Source organism: Eufriesea mexicana, unplaced genomic scaffold, assembly GCF_001483705.2.
Source record: "Eufriesea mexicana isolate 0111107269 unplaced genomic scaffold, ASM148370v2 scaffold15889, whole genome shotgun sequence".
NCBI lineage: Eukaryota > Metazoa > Arthropoda > Insecta > Hymenoptera > Apidae > Eufriesea > Eufriesea mexicana.
In genome coordinates this window covers 3,089-21,176 of record NW_016923285.1, presented here as the reverse complement: position 1 = coordinate 21,176, position 18,088 = coordinate 3,089, and the positions used below count along the sequence as shown (strand labels likewise).

General features: G+C 24.1%; 4 protein-coding genes across 5 annotated transcripts in view; 2 read left to right on the top strand and 2 right to left on the bottom strand.

Moving 5' to 3' along the window:
• Window positions 1-2,295, bottom strand: part of Lerp (lysosomal enzyme receptor protein) — a 37,707-nt gene extending 35,412 nt beyond the window's left edge. Inside the window, exons 1-7 of the mRNA XM_017909189.1 lie at window positions 2,245-2,295; window positions 1,390-1,615; window positions 1,157-1,314; window positions 789-1,054; window positions 539-692; window positions 284-435; window positions 88-203 (exon numbers count right to left, since the gene is read on the bottom strand). Of these exons, the coding sequence (XP_017764678.1) occupies window positions 88-203; window positions 284-435; window positions 539-692; window positions 789-1,054; window positions 1,157-1,314; window positions 1,390-1,615; window positions 2,245-2,295 (1,123 nt within the window). The remainder of the gene's footprint in view (window positions 1-87; window positions 204-283; window positions 436-538; window positions 693-788; window positions 1,055-1,156; window positions 1,315-1,389; window positions 1,616-2,244) is intronic.
• A 362-nt stretch (window positions 2,296-2,657) lies between these two features.
• Window positions 2,658-3,828, top strand: LOC108554061 (TELO2-interacting protein 1 homolog). Its single transcript, XM_017909188.1, has 4 exons — window positions 2,658-2,851; window positions 3,102-3,238; window positions 3,405-3,582; window positions 3,654-3,828. The coding sequence occupies exons 1-4, from the start codon at window positions 2,658-2,660 to the stop codon at window positions 3,826-3,828; spliced, it is 684 nt and encodes a 227-aa protein (XP_017764677.1).
• A 151-nt stretch (window positions 3,829-3,979) lies between these two features.
• Window positions 3,980-8,370, top strand: Tti1 (Telo2 interacting protein 1). The gene is made up of 13 exons (XM_017909187.1): window positions 3,980-4,173; window positions 4,424-4,560; window positions 4,727-4,904; window positions 4,976-5,153; window positions 5,235-5,560; window positions 5,635-5,846; window positions 5,979-6,377; window positions 6,452-6,691; window positions 6,772-7,332; window positions 7,399-7,696; window positions 7,759-7,987; window positions 8,064-8,198; window positions 8,284-8,370. Exons 1-13 carry the CDS (start codon window positions 3,980-3,982, stop codon window positions 8,368-8,370), a joined length of 3,174 nt encoding a protein of 1,057 aa, XP_017764676.1.
• Window positions 8,371-9,762: 1,392 nt separating this feature from the next.
• EMC1 (ER membrane protein complex subunit 1) lies at window positions 9,763-16,077 on the bottom strand. 2 transcript variants are annotated; one of them, XM_017909191.1, is made up of 15 exons: window positions 15,893-16,077; window positions 15,638-15,753; window positions 15,052-15,235; window positions 14,108-14,263; window positions 13,634-13,970; window positions 13,253-13,556; window positions 12,802-12,822; window positions 12,123-12,295; window positions 11,870-12,031; window positions 11,513-11,797; window positions 11,245-11,440; window positions 10,960-11,157; window positions 10,736-10,861; window positions 10,373-10,600; window positions 9,763-10,235 (listed from the first exon to the last, which is right to left on the bottom strand). In XM_017909191.1, exons 1-15 carry the CDS (start codon window positions 16,033-16,035, stop codon window positions 10,075-10,077), a joined length of 2,790 nt encoding a protein of 929 aa, XP_017764680.1. In that variant the 5' UTR covers window positions 16,036-16,077; the 3' UTR covers window positions 9,763-10,074. The 2 variants fall into 2 exon arrangements, with proteins under 2 accessions (XP_017764680.1, XP_017764681.1); XM_017909192.1 differs by lacking the exon at window positions 12,802-12,822.
• Window positions 16,078-18,088: the final 2,011 nt, after the last annotated feature.

Sequence of the window (18,088 nt, the reverse complement as noted above, 5' to 3'; positions counted from 1 at the left end):
ATTATAATTGTAATATTTATACTATAATTATAAGTTAAATCTATTTTAAAGAAATAAATGATATAACTATAAAATAATTTAACTAACCTGTTCCTGATACACATGATTTATCCACAAGTGATTCACATATTCCAATTTCATATTCCATGCCATTATTTGTTAACGTATAAAAGTTTTTATTCATTAAAGGTCTCAAATCATACCTGGAATAAAGTATTTGTTACAAACTTTATATATATACTATATTTAATAATATATAATCAAAACATATGACTAATCTTACATAAAATTTGTAAGAGGATTATTCACTGTACATTTGCCAGCAGTTGCTATACTATGATCACGTAAAGATTCCACACTGCAAGCTGCTGCAGTTTTCCATCTTATATGATAATTACATACTTCACCTCCTCCAATATATTCTGGATCTGTATCCTAATAAATATAAAATAAATGCTTATATAAATAAATATTATATTAACGAATAATTTTTATTCTAGTATAAAATGTAAATAATATCTATTATGGTTGTATTTACCACAGCTTTAAAATCACATATAAAATTAATAGTGGTCATAATATGTGGTAGTGCAACATTTCTCACTTTACACATATCTCCAGTTACATATTTAAGTTTTAATTTTCCGTCTTCTATAAATGGTGGGTGTTCAACCATACCTAAATTTACATATCTACAACAAAAGTTTATTAGTGACATTTATATATTCATAATATTAATTAAAATTATACATGTAAAAATTATAACTTTAAAATAGAAATATTCATACTCAGTTTTCGAAGAATTTTGTAAACAAGCTCCTGAATGCAAACACAGAGCACCATATTCAAATATTACAGAATGACAAACATTTAATATAATCTTTGGAAATACTTTATTACTCATATAAATAACATAATTATGTGAGTAGCTTGTTAAAGGGGATAGATCATAATGTAATCCATTTTCTGTTACACTACAATTTTGTATAGTAGTTCGAGGTCCACAAGCAAAAGAAGTTTTCCATATCAAGTATATATTACATGGTTGTAATTTCTAAAATAATAATAAAACATTTGAAATTTACTGATTTTATAATATAGTGTAATAAACATGTTATTACATATATTTGCATATACATATCATTCATATACCTACTGCATCGTATATTACGTCTGAATAAGAACTGTTTCCAGCTTCATAATCACATTTCATAAGTATATTTACAGTATAATTTGTATCAGGCATACAATCATCACCTGTGAATATAAATAATATTCTTCCATCTTTTACATTTACTTTTGGAGGAAGTTTTCCTATATAACAAAAGAAAATTATTTTATTATACAAAAGTTATATTAATATTTTAAATATATAAAAAAAATTAGAACCTATTCCTTTTTCTACTTTGTTTTTCACTAAACAAATTCCATATCCATCTTTCCCATTGCATTTTTCTTTTAAGGGAGAACATAATTGCAATCGCAGATTTGTATCATTTTCAAGATTTATAACAACATCCTTTTCAGGATTTGTAAGAGTTGTAAAGTTATAAGAAAAATACTTTAAAACAGGTTCACGAATTATGCAAAAATTGTCATCTATTCTTGGTGTATCCTGTATGAAATACATATAATAGAGATTAATACAACACTAATAATATAATACAAAAATTAGTTTTAAAAATTTTTATATTTCAATGAATGTATGTTTAATAATTTCATGAAATGTGTATAGCTTCAAATAATTTAATACAAGGTTATAGTTCTATATATACAGAATTATTTAATTATAAAAACTAATTGTTATACTATAAGATTTCTTAATATATAAAATACTGATTTCATATATATTTTAAGTTGTAAATAATATAATGCAAAAATATCTAAAAACTAAATAATAAATAACAAAAAGAGGTTCGATACGTACAGCAAAAACAGCAACAATTGCAAAATAGTAAAAGAATAGTAAAACGTTTAACTTGTACATTTCTTTTCCTTTTTCGGTTGTGAATTAATTACATTGTAAATATTTAGTGTATTAACATGCATAACAATATTATACACTGTCAAACGTAGTTAAAAAATAAATGACAATCATTCAATGATAAATCTAAATGACATATCCACAATGCTTTAACTGAATGAAGCAAGGTTTATTTTAAGTTAGATATCCTTTTACGAATAACAATTGTAAAGTCTATTGACTGTAGGTAAAAAAGTTACATTCGTCCTCCTATAACAAACTTCCATTAACCAATCAATGATTTTTAAATTCTTATTTTGTTTTTTTGACATATAGGTATTACATTAAAAAGAACTATTTAATGATAGTTATGATTTGTATAGCAACTATAAATTTCACAAATAAGAATGTACACATTCTAAATATAATTGAAGAGATATTATTTAAAGAATAAAATTTTTTGTAATTTTAATAATTATTACTTTATGTTAATGAAAATAATGTCAATTTGTGGTTACTGATAAATAAGTTTTAAATTATTAACATTTAATGATAGTTGTTTTTAATCTCCCTATATAGTAAATTCGTAAACGCATTTAAATTTTCGGTATATGACAAGTGTTCAAACATGAAGTGTGTGAATCTTGTTAATTAGAATTTATTACGATTTTATATTTTTCTCTTAAATAAAACTATGGAACGATTTCAAATACAGGAAGCATTTACTACATTAAAACCACTTTGTGATTCTTTAATGAAAAATCCAAGTGTAGATATTGCTTACAACATTGCTAATACTTTGACAAAGATTTCTGACAAAGTTATTCAGGATTTACTTGAATATATTTTGTTTCCCTTTATTGTTCATTTACAAAATGATACACTGAGGTAAATTATCTTGAATTCTGTAGAATAAAAATGAATGTAATTATATGATTAATTAACCATATTATTTGCGAATTTAACAAAAATGTAATTAATAATAAAAAATTATAATTTATTTTAATATATTCTATAAATTATAGTAAACTATAGTATGTTATATATAGTATACATAAATAATAATGCAGATATTAAATTATTTGTTTGATATTTTATTTAATGTAATAAATATAACTGAATATTCGTAATTCTATAGTAAAAATGTAAAAGAAGAATTAGTAAAAACAACAGAGGCAATACTATCAAGAGCAAAGATATCAAAAATGGAATTATTTAATAAATTATATTCATGTCTTTTAATACAAATTTATGATAATACACAACAAAGTATGGGTAAATATGAGATTTATTTGAATATATCTCCTTGTATTATTAATTATTTTACATAGTAATATATTTACTTAAAAGAATAATGATTTTAATTACTTTGAACTATAAATCACTATTGATCTTATCTGGTTATTTTTACTAATGTTACTGTTATATTTGATTTTTGTAGTGATCGAGGGACATGAAGAACTTAAAGAAGCAGTACTATCATGTATTAAAACTTTGTTACATTCTTGTTTCACAGAAGTTATAGAAGTTCTATATACTAGACAAAATGCTTCTAAAATAGGACAAGGAATATTATTGTCAATAACAATGGGCAGAATTGAAAAATCACGTCCTCTTAGGTAAATATATGAAAAGTAATTAGTTTCTTCCTTCTCAATAAGTTCAAAATTATGTGCTTATATTGTTTTAGATTAAAAGCTATTGAAACAGTCATGGCATTATGTCAAGTTGATGATAAAATAGATAGAAACGATATTACATTGCAAGATCAAGTTGCTGATATTATCATGTTATTTTTACCTGGTATTGTTAGTGGTTTGCAAGAAATAGCCATGGGAAACGAAATACATGTTTTAAATTATTAACATTTAATGATAGTTGTTTTTAATCTCCCTATATAGTAAATTCGTAAACGCATTTAAATTTTCGGTATATGACAAGTGTTCAAACATGAAGTGTGTGAATCTTGTTAATTAGAATTTATTACGATTTTATATTTTTCTCTTAAATAAAACTATGGAACGATTTCAAATACAGGAAGCATTTACTACATTAAAACCACTTTGTGATTCTTTAATGAAAAATCCAAGTGTAGATATTGCTTACAACATTGCTAATACTTTGACAAAGATTTCTGACAAAGTTATTCAGGATTTACTTGAATATATTTTGTTTCCCTTTATTGTTCATTTACAAAATGATACACTGAGGTAAATTATCTTGAATTCTGTAGAATAAAAATGAATGTAATTATATGATTAATTAACCATATTATTTGCGAATTTAACAAAAATGTAATTAATAATAAAAAATTATAATTTATTTTAATATATTCTATAAATTATAGTAAACTATAGTATGTTATATATAGTATACATAAATAATAATGCAGATATTAAATTATTTGTTTGATATTTTATTTAATGTAATAAATATAACTGAATATTCGTAATTCTATAGTAAAAATGTAAAAGAAGAATTAGTAAAAACAACAGAGGCAATACTATCAAGAGCAAAGATATCAAAAATGGAATTATTTAATAAATTATATTCATGTCTTTTAATACAAATTTATGATAATACACAACAAAGTATGGGTAAATATGAGATTTATTTGAATATATCTCCTTGTATTATTAATTATTTTACATAGTAATATATTTACTTAAAAGAATAATGATTTTAATTACTTTGAACTATAAATCACTATTGATCTTATCTGGTTATTTTTACTAATGTTACTGTTATATTTGATTTTTGTAGTGATCGAGGGACATGAAGAACTTAAAGAAGCAGTACTATCATGTATTAAAACTTTGTTACATTCTTGTTTCACAGAAGTTATAGAAGTTCTATATACTAGACAAAATGCTTCTAAAATAGGACAAGGAATATTATTGTCAATAACAATGGGCAGAATTGAAAAATCACGTCCTCTTAGGTAAATATATGAAAAGTAATTAGTTTCTTCCTTCTCAATAAGTTCAAAATTATGTGCTTATATTGTTTTAGATTAAAAGCTATTGAAACAGTCATGGCATTATGTCAAGTTGATGATAAAATAGATAGAAACGATATTACATTGCAAGATCAAGTTGCTGATATTATCATGTTATTTTTACCTGGTATTGTTAGTGGTTTGCAAGAAATAGCCATGGGAAACGAAATACAAGGATATAAACTTACAATGGTAATATAAATAGTTATTAAATTTTTATTTATAATTATATATTTAGATATTTATTTATTTTTTATTCTAATTGAATTTCAGTTAGCAGTAAGAGCTTGGGGCAGAATAGTATCTCTTGTAATGAAAGATAAAATAGAGGAAGATGATACATTATCATTAAATGATTTAATGAAAATAAATAATGAAAAACACATTAATCCAATAGAAAATTTTCCAAATCTGAGAGATAGGAGTGAATTGGAAAAACATCTTAAAAGTGCAAAAAGAAATAAAGAATGGTTTAATGCTTGTGCAATTAAACTCAATGTACTTGTTCAACAATTAGATGTATTAAAAAGACACTCTCATTATAAAGTTAGGAAGGAATTAGTTGAAAATATTCATTTATTAGTAACAACATGTTGCAGGTAATGCTATTTTTTTATACTTGTCTTACCTTAGAAATATTTTCTAAAAAAAGAATTGCCTACATTTTAAACAGGAATATGAAACCAAATATTATGTTACTAATAGAGTATTTAATATCTCTATCTGAGGATGAATTTGCAGAAGTTCGCGAAGAAGCTGAAAAGGCACTAAATATGATCAATATAAATTTTATACAAAATAAGAGTATGAGATCATTAGTGGAATTATTAGAAGAAAACTTTTATAATCTTCTTACAAAATTACCTCGGATTATTAGGAGATCTGGTACGACTTTTTAACATTTTTATCTTTTGTAAAAAAATACTGCAATAACTATAATAATAATATATATGTAATATAATATTTTATTAAAACTGTTTCATTTTTAATTAAATAAAATATGTTTTCATTTTTTAGATGATAGTGATCAATTGTCGTGCTTGAATCAAATTGCTGGTTATTTAAAACTTCTTGGAGAGCAAAGATTGCCTCGTGTTATGATGTCAGCATCTCATGTTCGTAGATTAATATTGGCTCTTGTATATGTGACTGAAATAGATTGCAGTAACATTTCTCTTTTGCAAATGGTAAATGTTAAAGATCTTGAAGATCCAGCATATTCATATGGATCATATTTATGGAGACGATTTAAATTTATCCAAAGTAGTGTATGTGAAGCAAAAGTTATTGCAATATGTAAATATTTAGGTGAATTTGGCGATTTTCGAATTTTAATAGATACTATTTTTGGCCTTATATTTGATGTCCCACAACATAAAAAAGAGTTAATTTTATTATTAAATTGGATGATACATGGTAATATAAATTATTTATTGGTTTAAAACAATTTGACATACATTATTAATTCTTAGATATTTTAAATATTTTAGTACCTGTTAAAGACTCATCAGTTTTACCAATTTATAGAGAAGTTATAGAATTATACATAAATCCTGAATTGTGGTATTCAGTGATTGAAATTAATGAAGATGTACCTTTGCGAGTGGCACAAAGCAATGTGATACAATGTTGCTTATTATTAGAAGGTTTGGGATTAATAGCTCAAAACTTGAAACGTGATTATGACACATTTCTTCTTAAAACATTGTATCTCATTATAGAAAGAGCAGGTTGCTATTTATTTTTATAATGAACATTTAAATAATTACAAAATAATAAAATCATTTACTTAAAAGGCACCTTATTCTAGGTAGTGGACACAGTTTAATCAGCTTTGTTGGTAGCCAAACTCTCGAAAAGATTGCAGAATCACAACTACATAATACTGTAGGAGACCTCTTACGTGCCAATGTCGATTACTTTTCATATCATGTTAGTATAAAATTACGTAGAGTAGAACGTAATCCCAGTGTGCTCGATGTTGTTGGAGTCGTCATGAAATATAGCACAATCGACGTGTTACCTTGTTTAAAGGAAATTGTTGAAGATGTGCTATTACAATTAAATAGTAGTTTTCAAAAAAAAAATTCTTATTCTTTTTTGAAAGTTTTTTATACATTTACAATATGTATAAAAAATTTAGCAAATCCCAAACAAGTATCAATAATACATGAGCAAAGTATAAATACTAAAAGTGAATCTTTGAAAGTTATTCAATCCTTGTTAGAGTATTATGAGGCAAAAAATGTTAAAAACATGGATAATATAGAACAGATTTGTGAAATTAAAGAAGAAGAAGAAGAAATGAGAGAAACAGTAGAGAAAAGCATAGAAGAAAATGAATATCAAACAGATTTTAATGAGCAAGAAGGTACATATTTATTTTATTAAAATTAATAATAAAAATAAAATATTATAAATAAAACATGAATTGTAGGAAAAGAGAAAAATATACCGTCTTATATAAAAATGATTGAAGATGTAATGAAGCACTGTTTACACTTCTTACCATCTAAAGAAATAGAGAAGTCACTGATTGCAATGTCAACATTACAAGAAGGTCTTGAAATTTTATCAAACTGGGAGAATCAATTATTACCTATTGTGCATTTACTTTGGCATCCACTAGTAGATAGATTTCACGATGAAAATGTATTAATAATTAATCGAGCATGGCAATTATTAAACGTGCTTGGTCATGTTTCAAAAGATTTTATACGATCTAGAACGCTTAAGTATGTTTCATATTTTATATCTTTAATGTATTTATAATTTAATAATTTATGATTGTTTTTAGACAAGTATTGCCTGCACTTTCAAAATTTTTGAGCGATTCTGCTAAAAAAAGCTATAATAAAAATTCCGAAAACATTTATAAATTTACTCAAACTTATAAATTGCAAAAGGAATTACTTTTTACTTTAGGACAATTAACAAAGAATTTATCTTTTCATGAACGAGAAACATGGAATATTTTGAGTATTACAGAATTATACCTCAATAAACATCAGAATCCTATGTTACAAGTAAATTTTAGTAACAAGCAAAATTTTCACATATATTATTTCAATTTATAAATAATTATTTATTTTATGTTTATAGGCATATTGTATACAGCTATATAAAGATATTGCAGATTATAATAGTGATATTGTTTTGGTGAAATGTCTTAGTATCTTTAATTCTAAAATAAGAAAAATTGCTATGGATACAACTTTTAATATTAAAGATTTAATGGTAATAAAACAATGTCTACATTTCTTTTTAAGTAACGAAACATAATAATTTAAAATCATTAAATACCATTTTGTTATTTTTTTAGATCACTGAAAATAATTTAGCAAATGAATATTTTAAGAATGTATATATTATAATAAAATATATTCAGGATAAAACTTCTGACTTTTAAGTGCGATAAAATTGAAAAATTTCTATTAAATAGATACAGTAACAGAAAAATAATAAATTGTAGTAATATTTAAGTATATTGTAAGTATAAGTGTATTGTAAAGTGTAAATTTGTATTATAATAAATACAATTATATATTTGTAAATGTGTATTTATTATGCTTCATTCATTTAAATTTACAATGATAAAGTGATTAATTTTTAAGTAATAATAAATTTATTACTTAAAAATTACAATAAATAAATAAAACTTATAATCTTTCAAATTTTTTTTTGTATACAATTTTTATTCAATTAAGATATTTGACATTTTACAATTGATATTGTTGTTTACATTTTTATTTGTACAATAACTTATATTTATTTAAAACTTTACATTTATCTACAAAGCAAATAATTATCCTATATAACAAACATGTTTTTATGTGTTCTATTCACAGACAATATAGCTCATTTCATCTTTATTTAATTATAAATATGTATATAATAAATTAAATTATCTTTTTGTACTATACATACATTTTGTATTATATATTTCTCAGTGCGTGATGTAACTTGATTTTTGGTTTGTTAGTTGTAACATACATAGTTACAAAGGTGAACATTTTATTTTTCTTATATATTCTATATCCTAAATATGTTTAATAAGAAATTTGTGATGCCAATATTAATTTTATAATTTATTAATAATAATCAAAAGAATAAAAATATAAATTTAGTTCGAACAAATTATAAAATATAAATGCAAACAATTTTAAAATTTAAGATATGATACTTTTTATATAACTTCTTTGATAAATGCAATTTTCTATATGATATTCCGAAAAATTGCGCAAGAGTGCCCAATCGAAATTGACAAAATTGTTGTTATATTTTATTATACAAGTTTATAGCTCAATTTCTTATTCTACAAATGAAAATAAATTAAAATACTTAAGAAAGTAAAATTTTCTAGATATTATATATATTTGTTCTTGTACGTTTTCCAAATGTTTTTAATATATCTATGCGTGTATTTTTTAATACATGCGTATATGAGAATATAATATCTCAATCTTTGTAAGAAAGAACTACAAAATATAATTATTGGAATAATGTATATATTATGAGTTTTAAAATTGAGAAATCTTTAGTAATTTTCAGATGGTAGGACGTATAAATTTAAGCTATTTTTAATACTATGTTATCTGATGTCATCGTTAAATAATAAAAAATTTAACAACGTTTAAAATTTTCAGGCATTGGAATATTGAATATGACAAATTAAATTAATAACTTTATCCTAAATTTCTATTTAAAATTTCTTTTTTTTGATATAAATGTATGTATATAAAAGAAATTTATAACTATATTTTACTGTTTCAACGAAAAATAATTATATTTTGAGCATGTTGTCAGTTATTTTAATGATCTAATAACTAGTTATCCTGGTCCACTGTTGTCATACAATGATTAGCACACTTTGAAATGTTTAGAAATATGCTACATGTGTGCGTATTCTGTACTAATAAAAGGATAAATAATATATATGTATATTAAGATATTTTAGGTAAGATAATAAATTGTTAACATTTACTTTGCAGTAACATTGGCTTTTTATAAAACAGTACTTTTTTTTACAAATTATTATTAGCAAAGTGTCTTGCTTTTAGTGAACAAATACTCTTAAGAATGTAATGCATTGATTTTCTAGAAAAATGAAACATCATTTCCATGCTTGCTTTTGCGCTTTCTGGGACGCTAGTTTCTTTGTGATGTACGACGAGATTAAAAGCACTGTCAATACCATCACAATAAGATAATAATCGAAATCTTCTTTCAAAACATCAAATGTTTTAGACGGTGCCACGCGTGTGTAGAATAAGTCTGCGAACATCGTATTACATGCATAATTACTTGTAATTTTGTAATTTGTATATATTATTAATAATTAATTCAAAATATTGAATTTGAACTTATTAGTAAAATTAAGGTATAGTAAATTTGCGTTTTGAAGTACTTACCAAGACCATGTACAAAAACTAAGCATGTACTTTCAAGGCCACTAGGACTAGTATAAATACCGGAAATCCTAAAGATGCTTTGATTATAATTAATTATCGTATCCATATGAATAGGTATTTCTGGCATATATGGTATCACACCTTCTTCACGTATTTCTGGATTAATAGGCCGCCGTGGATCTACCATCATCCACGGTAATTCCAGTATTCCGCCATTAGCTAAAGCCACTATTGATGTAAAAAGCAATATATACAATATCATATTTTTCTATTTGCAAATGTTAAAATTTTACTTAACTTTTATAAATGAGAATTACTATTTATATAATATAAATTAAAATAATAAGTATGCAGTTCACATACCTATGATGTGTTTGCTAGTAATACCCTTTTCTGTAATAGTTTCCCGCATAAATTCTATTGCTGCTGGGAAAATAAAGGCTTGCCTTTCTACAATTGGCAACTTAGTTGTAGCTAATGATGAAAACACTAGAATGGTATAATATTGAATCTGTTATGTTCAACATAAATAAAAACAAAAATATGAATCAATTATAGTTATAACTAAAAAGCGTTGCACTTAGTACCTGTGGTATTACTCTGTATTTTTCCTTCATATAATTCTAAACTAGCAATTTCTGTTCTACGACTTTTTTCATTAAAATAACTGTACACTATCCAATTTTCTGAATGCACAACATGAACTGGGCCACGAACTCTTTTGTGCATAATAGAAAATATCATTGCTCCAGATACCGCATCCAATAAATACAAATTAAGTGTATCTGTAAACCATAAATTATTTCAATATTTATTTAATACATTAATACATAGACTTATTATAATTTTTTTAGACACTGTAATTAACTTACTTTTATGAGTGTATCCAACACCCTCTGTTACAATGGCGACTAAGTTAGGGTTAATATACTTATATAGAACTGATCTATCACTTAAAACTCTACCCTGAGAATGAACACGTTCTATTGGATTTTTCGATACAACGTGCGTTATTCTTTGGTTTGTCGGCGAAAGATGTAATTCCCATACTTTATGAGAAATAAGTTCCTAAAAGATAAAGTCAAGATTAGTAATTGATATAAAATGTTAGGCAAGTAACATATTTGAACTTATACATACATAAGCTGTACTATATGATAAAGAATATCCAGATAATATCCCAGTTTTTTGATCAGCAATAAATATATATGTATTTTTAGCTAGTGATGCAGCAATTGTAGTTGCACTTTCAGGATATACATGAACTTTATTTCGTGTGTCAAAAATAAGTATACCTCTCAAAAAATCATCTGTTGCTACGTGAAGTAACATAGATTGTTTTATTCTATATCCTAGTTTTACTAAACCATCTAATGGTTGACCAGTAATTGGATTAAAAGTATATACAATTCCTTCTCCCGTTTTCTAAAACATTTAGAATATTTTATATTGAGTTAAGGATATATTTGTATATAGTTTAGCATATATAATGCATACTCTATCCTCTGCTAATAATGCACATTGTGGTGGATATGGAAAATGCCTACTGCCACGTTGTACATATAAAATGATTGCATCAGATCTTTTAGCAAAACCACGAATGCTTGGGACTCTAAGTTGCCAAATAATTTCACCTTTCCTAGTTTCAATGCCATATAACTATAAATAAAATCAATACTGAATGCATAATTTGTACAATATAAATATAATACTTGTTAACTGATCAATGTAAACATATTTATTTCCATACTTTTCCAGTTGATGTAACAAGGACAATCATTTTATGTAATCCAAATTTATCTCGGACTAAATCAATACGTTGATTGGATTGTTGAGGTGTAAAGCTTAGTATGGACTGGAAAAATGTTTTTGCTTGTTTAAATTGAGAACTGACTCTTCTAAACATCATGCTTAGCACATCCCCTAGATATAACATAAAATTATAAAATATGTCATATACATAATGATATTACAAGTTATTATTTATATATTGAATTCAATAAAAAAAACCAAAGGAAGAATAAAGTATTCAACTGCAAAACTAACAAACAATTACAATATTAATAAAAATGGTTAATTAAGAATTACAGTAAAGCATAACTAAATTCGTGAATACAATAATTGTTATTACTTTCTGGATTATTCATGCAAAATGTTTAAATTTTTTTTTATTTATAAGTTAAATATTGTCATATTCAAAAAGTCTACTTGTCAAATTATAAAAAAATATTAAAATATTTTATATCACCATGCAAATAATAACATTATATGAATTTCTTTACATAGCAAAGATAAAATATTTACTATTCTGCATTTAATTCGTTTATATTTTCTTGAGCTTCTAAAGAAAATTAACGTGCGTATAAGACTAATAAACAGCAGGAAGATAAAGTAATTTTCAAACCAGCCCTTGCTGCTCCACTACTTACATGAACTGTCTACATCAATACCTGCCAGCAGCCATTCACAAAAGAAATTTAATTAATACAATGTAACTAATATTTTCTTGTTATAGAATGAATTTAAAATATACAATGTGATTTAGTTATGATTGTTGATATAAACCGTAAGAGCAAGCTTTTTAATACTTTTTATTTTTGTATTACTTTAATACAAGTATTACTTACTTATATTAAAAAATGCTTCATATTTTAAAAAATATCAAAATATTCACATCAAATGTAAAAAATATTTAAATTATTTATAAAAGGTAAATCCCTATTGCAAACTTCAATGTAAATTGTTAATATTGTAATTATTAATGTTTATAACATTATTTAGAAATGTTTGTGTAATAATTTTAAAATAAAATATTTGCCTCTGTAATTATATGTTTTACTGTGTCTTAAGGAATATGATATATATATAATTTATACTTACTCTCTTTTTGATCGAATTCTGTTTCTATTTCTTGATCCCTATCTGACATAGGTAATTCTATAATTTCCACTGCCACAATGTTAGCAAGTGCTTCTTCTCTAGCCCATATTAATTTATTATGCTGTAACAGTGCAACGCTGTGGTCTTCTGAAGCTAATAAATGACGACAAGTTACACCTCTTGTTTGTCGAGGACAAACAGAGGACACAATTGTTGGTGAAAGTAATGCATTATGTGTTACACTGATGGATAAATTTGGCATAGGTTTTGATGTTAAAAGTTCTGAAGCAACAATTTCTGTTATCTGAAATTAAATTAATAAAAGTTATATGATTGTTTTTCCATAATATTTACAATACAGTTAAAGTATAAACTTCTTACTCCATTTTTATATGTTGTTTCTAAAAGCACTTTCTCATTATCAACGGAAACAATATACAGCATAGCATCTCCCACTATATCTCTTTGAATTGGAATAGATACCTCTCCAACAAGGAGAATTCGTTTCCTTTGATTATTATCTGCACTAATTGATACAATAGGTTCTTCACCTAACACAGATTCCAAAAGATATGGACCTTGTGCACCAGCACCAAATATTGTATTTATGCTAATTGATTGTAGTTGAGAATTTGTATCAAATAGATGCACTAAAAGTAGTACAGCCAATGAACTATCTCCTTTCAAGCAAACCAAATATGGAGCTGCTAGAACACATCTAAAATTTAAAAAAAAGTAAATTATCATTAAAAATTTATTTCAATAATCTTATTTTTAGAAAGAAGATCAAAGGTATTTCAAACATATTTGATTTTATATTTCAATATAAATATAGCTCATAAAACAATTTCTTACTCAGTTTCTTGAGTTATAAATGGTGCAGAAACTCTTCTTGTTTTCAATTTATCTCCTGTTTTACTGTCATAGGATGTTACTTCTACACCACTATTATAAATTGGTAAAATGTGATGCAATGTTCCATCTTTTATATGCCATTTTATATATTTAATTCTGTAGGAAACAAAATTTTTATCAATAATATGAGTATATGAAATATATAACATATTCTTATTATGTATAAAATGTATTATATTTGTTGAAATATAACATTCACAAAAAAATTTATCAAACATTATTCTATAATTTCATTATTTCAGAAATTATTTTGTAAGATGTAATATCAATCAGAGAATGAAATATTTTTGAATATAAAACAAGGTTTAATCTAATACATGAAAACTGAAAATATTTAAGGTTTATTATGTACTAAATAATTCATATTAATTATTTAATGAATTCACCTTGTTTTTTAAATCAAAAATCTTTCAATTTTTATTATATGCTGCTTTACAAAATCCTTTACAGATTTCTTTACACTGGAATTAACTATATTTAAATGTGTAATGATATGAAAGCAACACTATGTGTAATAATTTTATTGTGAGATATAACCACTTAGTATATAAAAATATATTGTTGATTGTGCATTAAATAACAATAAAGAAACCTGTCAGCACTGTACAATCCCAGTGTAGAAAAGGATATAAATGGAGAGAAATGTCTGAAAATTAATAATAATAATTATATCTTATTGTGAATATTACAATTCTTCTACAGAAACATAATTTTTATCAACAGAGCTACAATACATATTAAAGTGTACATTTTGAAAAATTCCATTAGACACTATTAGAAAATATATAAATTTCCTTTCAATATTCAAATTATTTTCAAAAACAATTGTGTATAATTTCAACAAAAAATGTTTGATAAAGATAATATTAAAAAATAACACTGACCTATCATAATTTTGTTCAGCAATTGGCCATTCATGAAGTATATGTCCAGTAGCTAAATCCCATGCACGAACAATAGCTGGTACACCTCCACTTACAGAAATAAGATCTCCATCTGTAACTCCACCTAATGCTCGAATACGACCTGCATATCCTTTTTCTAATATACGTCTCCATAATATTTGTCCTAAATAAAAAATGTTCCTTTTTCTGTTCATTTGTTTGTAATCTACATTTCTATGGTTTATATTTTATACAATATCATATAATCACAATATACTAATTGAATAATTAAAATAAAAACATATTTTATATAATATTAGTCAAATATTTAAATTAAAATTTCGATTTTTTAAGTTTTAAATTAAATTAAATGTATTTATGCTATATCAACAGTATGGTATTTTAACTGTGAAATTGTAAAAATAACATAAAAGTAACTGTCATATACTTTTTGACTTCTCTCTCTAATTTAAAAAATCTTTAGTGAATATCATAAATTATTGTTCAAAAACTCAAAAAAATAAAAATCTACGCGTTATTATTATTATTATATGTAAACGTTTGTATATTAATGTTTATACCCCACCTGACTTGAGGTTTAATGCAGCAATAACATTTTCTTCAGTAGCAACAATAATCTTTTTTGCAGTCGAGACAGTGTCAAAACTTGCAAATTTAATTTTACCGACATAATTTTGTTTCCTGCAAATACAATAACAAATTGTTCATTGAGGATGATTCAACAATTGTTACACTGTCAAATCACGGTAACATGCTACTGCATTATTTAAGAGATTCAGCATTACAATCAACATTTGTTCAAAGGTTCCAAATAATTTACCAGTCAAATTTTCCAACTTGATCTTCATATAGACACAAAGATAAATTAAACAGTCCAACTAATACAATAAGATATTGTAATATTTGAACATCAATTAAAAACCGGTTGATGTTCCCTCTAAAACTCCACACGAACGGAGCCATGACGATAAGTGTGAACGTATCAACCCATTCGCTTATACAAATTTCTTCTACACCTGATGTACAACCATTGATAATGTAAGCAAACGATAGTGACCTCACATCAAATCTATTTTACATCTATAATATTCCTATATTGCAAACAATGTTTTAAAAGAAGACAAAATAACGAATATTTAAAAAGTAATAATTCAGTAGTATATTATTGTTGTATATTTAAACATTTTTATTATCATTCATTAAAATTTATTAATTTAAAATATTTGAATTCATACAGATTACTACAAGAAACTCGATTGTTTTCAACATATAATAAATTTCAATTGATTTATTGTATTTTAGATATTAAATTTCTAGCACTACCAATTCAATATTAATTTAGCTAACAATAAAATTTTTATAATAATATATTACAATAATTATGTATAAAGATATTAATTTATAATCGTAGAACATAATTAAGTTGTATTATTATATTTTAATTATAGTACTATTAATTACAATGTTATTCATATTGATATTAATTATAATTTACAAATACAGATATTATGTCATAAAATTATTAAATATATCGTAGTTCTGAATACGAAAAGAAATATTTTGATATTTTCATTTGGCATATAAAATAGTAGTAAATAGCAAAATACAGCAGATAAACAGATTGTTTAAGAATTTCTGAAATAGATAAAAACTAATTATCAATTTTTTTTCAATTAATTTTTATATCGGTTCTACATTGCCGACAAAATATATTCTAGAAATTCAAATATGGTATACTGAACTACATTTTTGCTAATAAAAGACTATTCACTATGGCGGGAATATCACTGCTGTTTAAAATAAAGAGAATAGAATTCTTTAAATATAAGTAATATAGAATAAAATTAAGATAATTATTTAATAATTATATAATAATTTAAAATAAAATACTTTAGACAGTTTGTAAAATTTGTTAAATTCGTAACTAATATTTTATCGTATATCAATATCATTACAATATACTGAACAATATTTTATACGAATACTTTTAAGTAACATAAACATATAATATATAAGAAGATAATTCTTTATTAATAGATGATTTATCTTAACATATGTTTTGTTATTATTAGCAAATTATAAACAGCTTAGTAATTGTATTTATTAGGTTTTCTATCTCTTCGATTTCGAAGATTTTTTGATATGTTGTAAAAATCAACATTTTGCACATTTTTCTTTAACATATATTATCATTGCCTAATTTCAGTTTTTGAGATATTTGCAAGTATACTCAAGTATGCTAAAGAGTATGAACAGAACAGAATCTAACCTAACCTAACTGCCCCACCACCCTTCACAGGTTTCATACACATACTATGACGTGTGAAAAATAATTCGAATTTTTATATAGGTAGAATTTACAAAATTTATTTCAGGAATTCTTATGGATCATAAATGGAAAGCAGTCACATGGTATTTTCTTGTTTCTTCGTTGCAATTAGATATTTATCTAACTTCTAAGTTAAGATCTTAGTACTTAAATAAGGAATTAATATGTAAGCAGGGACTTCATCATAATGTTAGATACATTAGTATCTAAGCAATATAATATTTTTAGTTAGGTAGTATTAAGGTTAACTAGAAGTAATTATGCATGTAGTAATTCAATTTATACATAATTAATAATAAGTAGTATTAATTAGTATTAAGTTAATAAAATAAATTTAATTCTTTACGAGACTTCATTTCTTCTGATGTGGGTTTTTCTTTTTTAATTTTTTAATTATCTAAAATTCTATAGTTATTAAATTTTATAATATTTAATTATAAATATTCTATAGTTGGTAGTTTTTTTCAATCAATTTTTTATTTTGAATTCATTTTTCGCCTATGAAAACATTATAAATAAACAATTGTAAATAAAATTTCTTAATAAAAAAATTTATTTTTTACATTTTCTTAAGCAACTGTGTATTTATTCTAAAATAATACGAATATTATGCAAGAAAAACAGTTTTCTATAGCAATCTTATTTACTACAGAAAGAAAACGAAAATGTAAATAATCATTACATACA

What these genes read in the sequence shown, in the direction of transcription:
- EMC1 (XM_017909191.1), bottom strand. Translation starts at nt 16,035, where the DNA reads ATGGCTCCGTTCGTGTGGAGTTTTAGAGGGAACATCAACCGGTTTTTA. An exon ending in AGAATTCGATCAAAAAGAGA is followed by an intron (nt 12,823 to 13,252) that starts GTAAGTATAAAT and finishes GGCTGCTGGCAG; the next exon opens with GTATTGATGTAGACAGTTCA. An exon ending in CATTATTAGCAGAGGATAGA is followed by an intron (nt 11,798 to 11,869) that starts GTATGCATTATA and finishes TAAATGTTTTAG; the next exon opens with AAAACGGGAGAAGGAATTGT.
- LOC108554061 (XM_017909188.1), top strand. Translation starts at nt 2,658, where the DNA reads ATGGAACGATTTCAAATACAGGAAGCATTTACTACATTAAAACCACTT. An exon ending in TAATACACAACAAAGTATGG is followed by an intron (nt 3,239 to 3,404) that starts GTAAATATGAGA and finishes TGATTTTTGTAG; the next exon opens with TGATCGAGGGACATGAAGAA. An exon ending in GAAAAATCACGTCCTCTTAG is followed by an intron (nt 3,583 to 3,653) that starts GTAAATATATGA and finishes ATATTGTTTTAG; the next exon opens with ATTAAAAGCTATTGAAACAG.
- Tti1 (XM_017909187.1), top strand. Translation starts at nt 3,980, where the DNA reads ATGGAACGATTTCAAATACAGGAAGCATTTACTACATTAAAACCACTT. An exon ending in TAATACACAACAAAGTATGG is followed by an intron (nt 4,561 to 4,726) that starts GTAAATATGAGA and finishes TGATTTTTGTAG; the next exon opens with TGATCGAGGGACATGAAGAA. An exon ending in TTAATATTAAAGATTTAATG is followed by an intron (nt 8,199 to 8,283) that starts GTAATAAAACAA and finishes TTATTTTTTTAG; the next exon opens with ATCACTGAAAATAATTTAGC.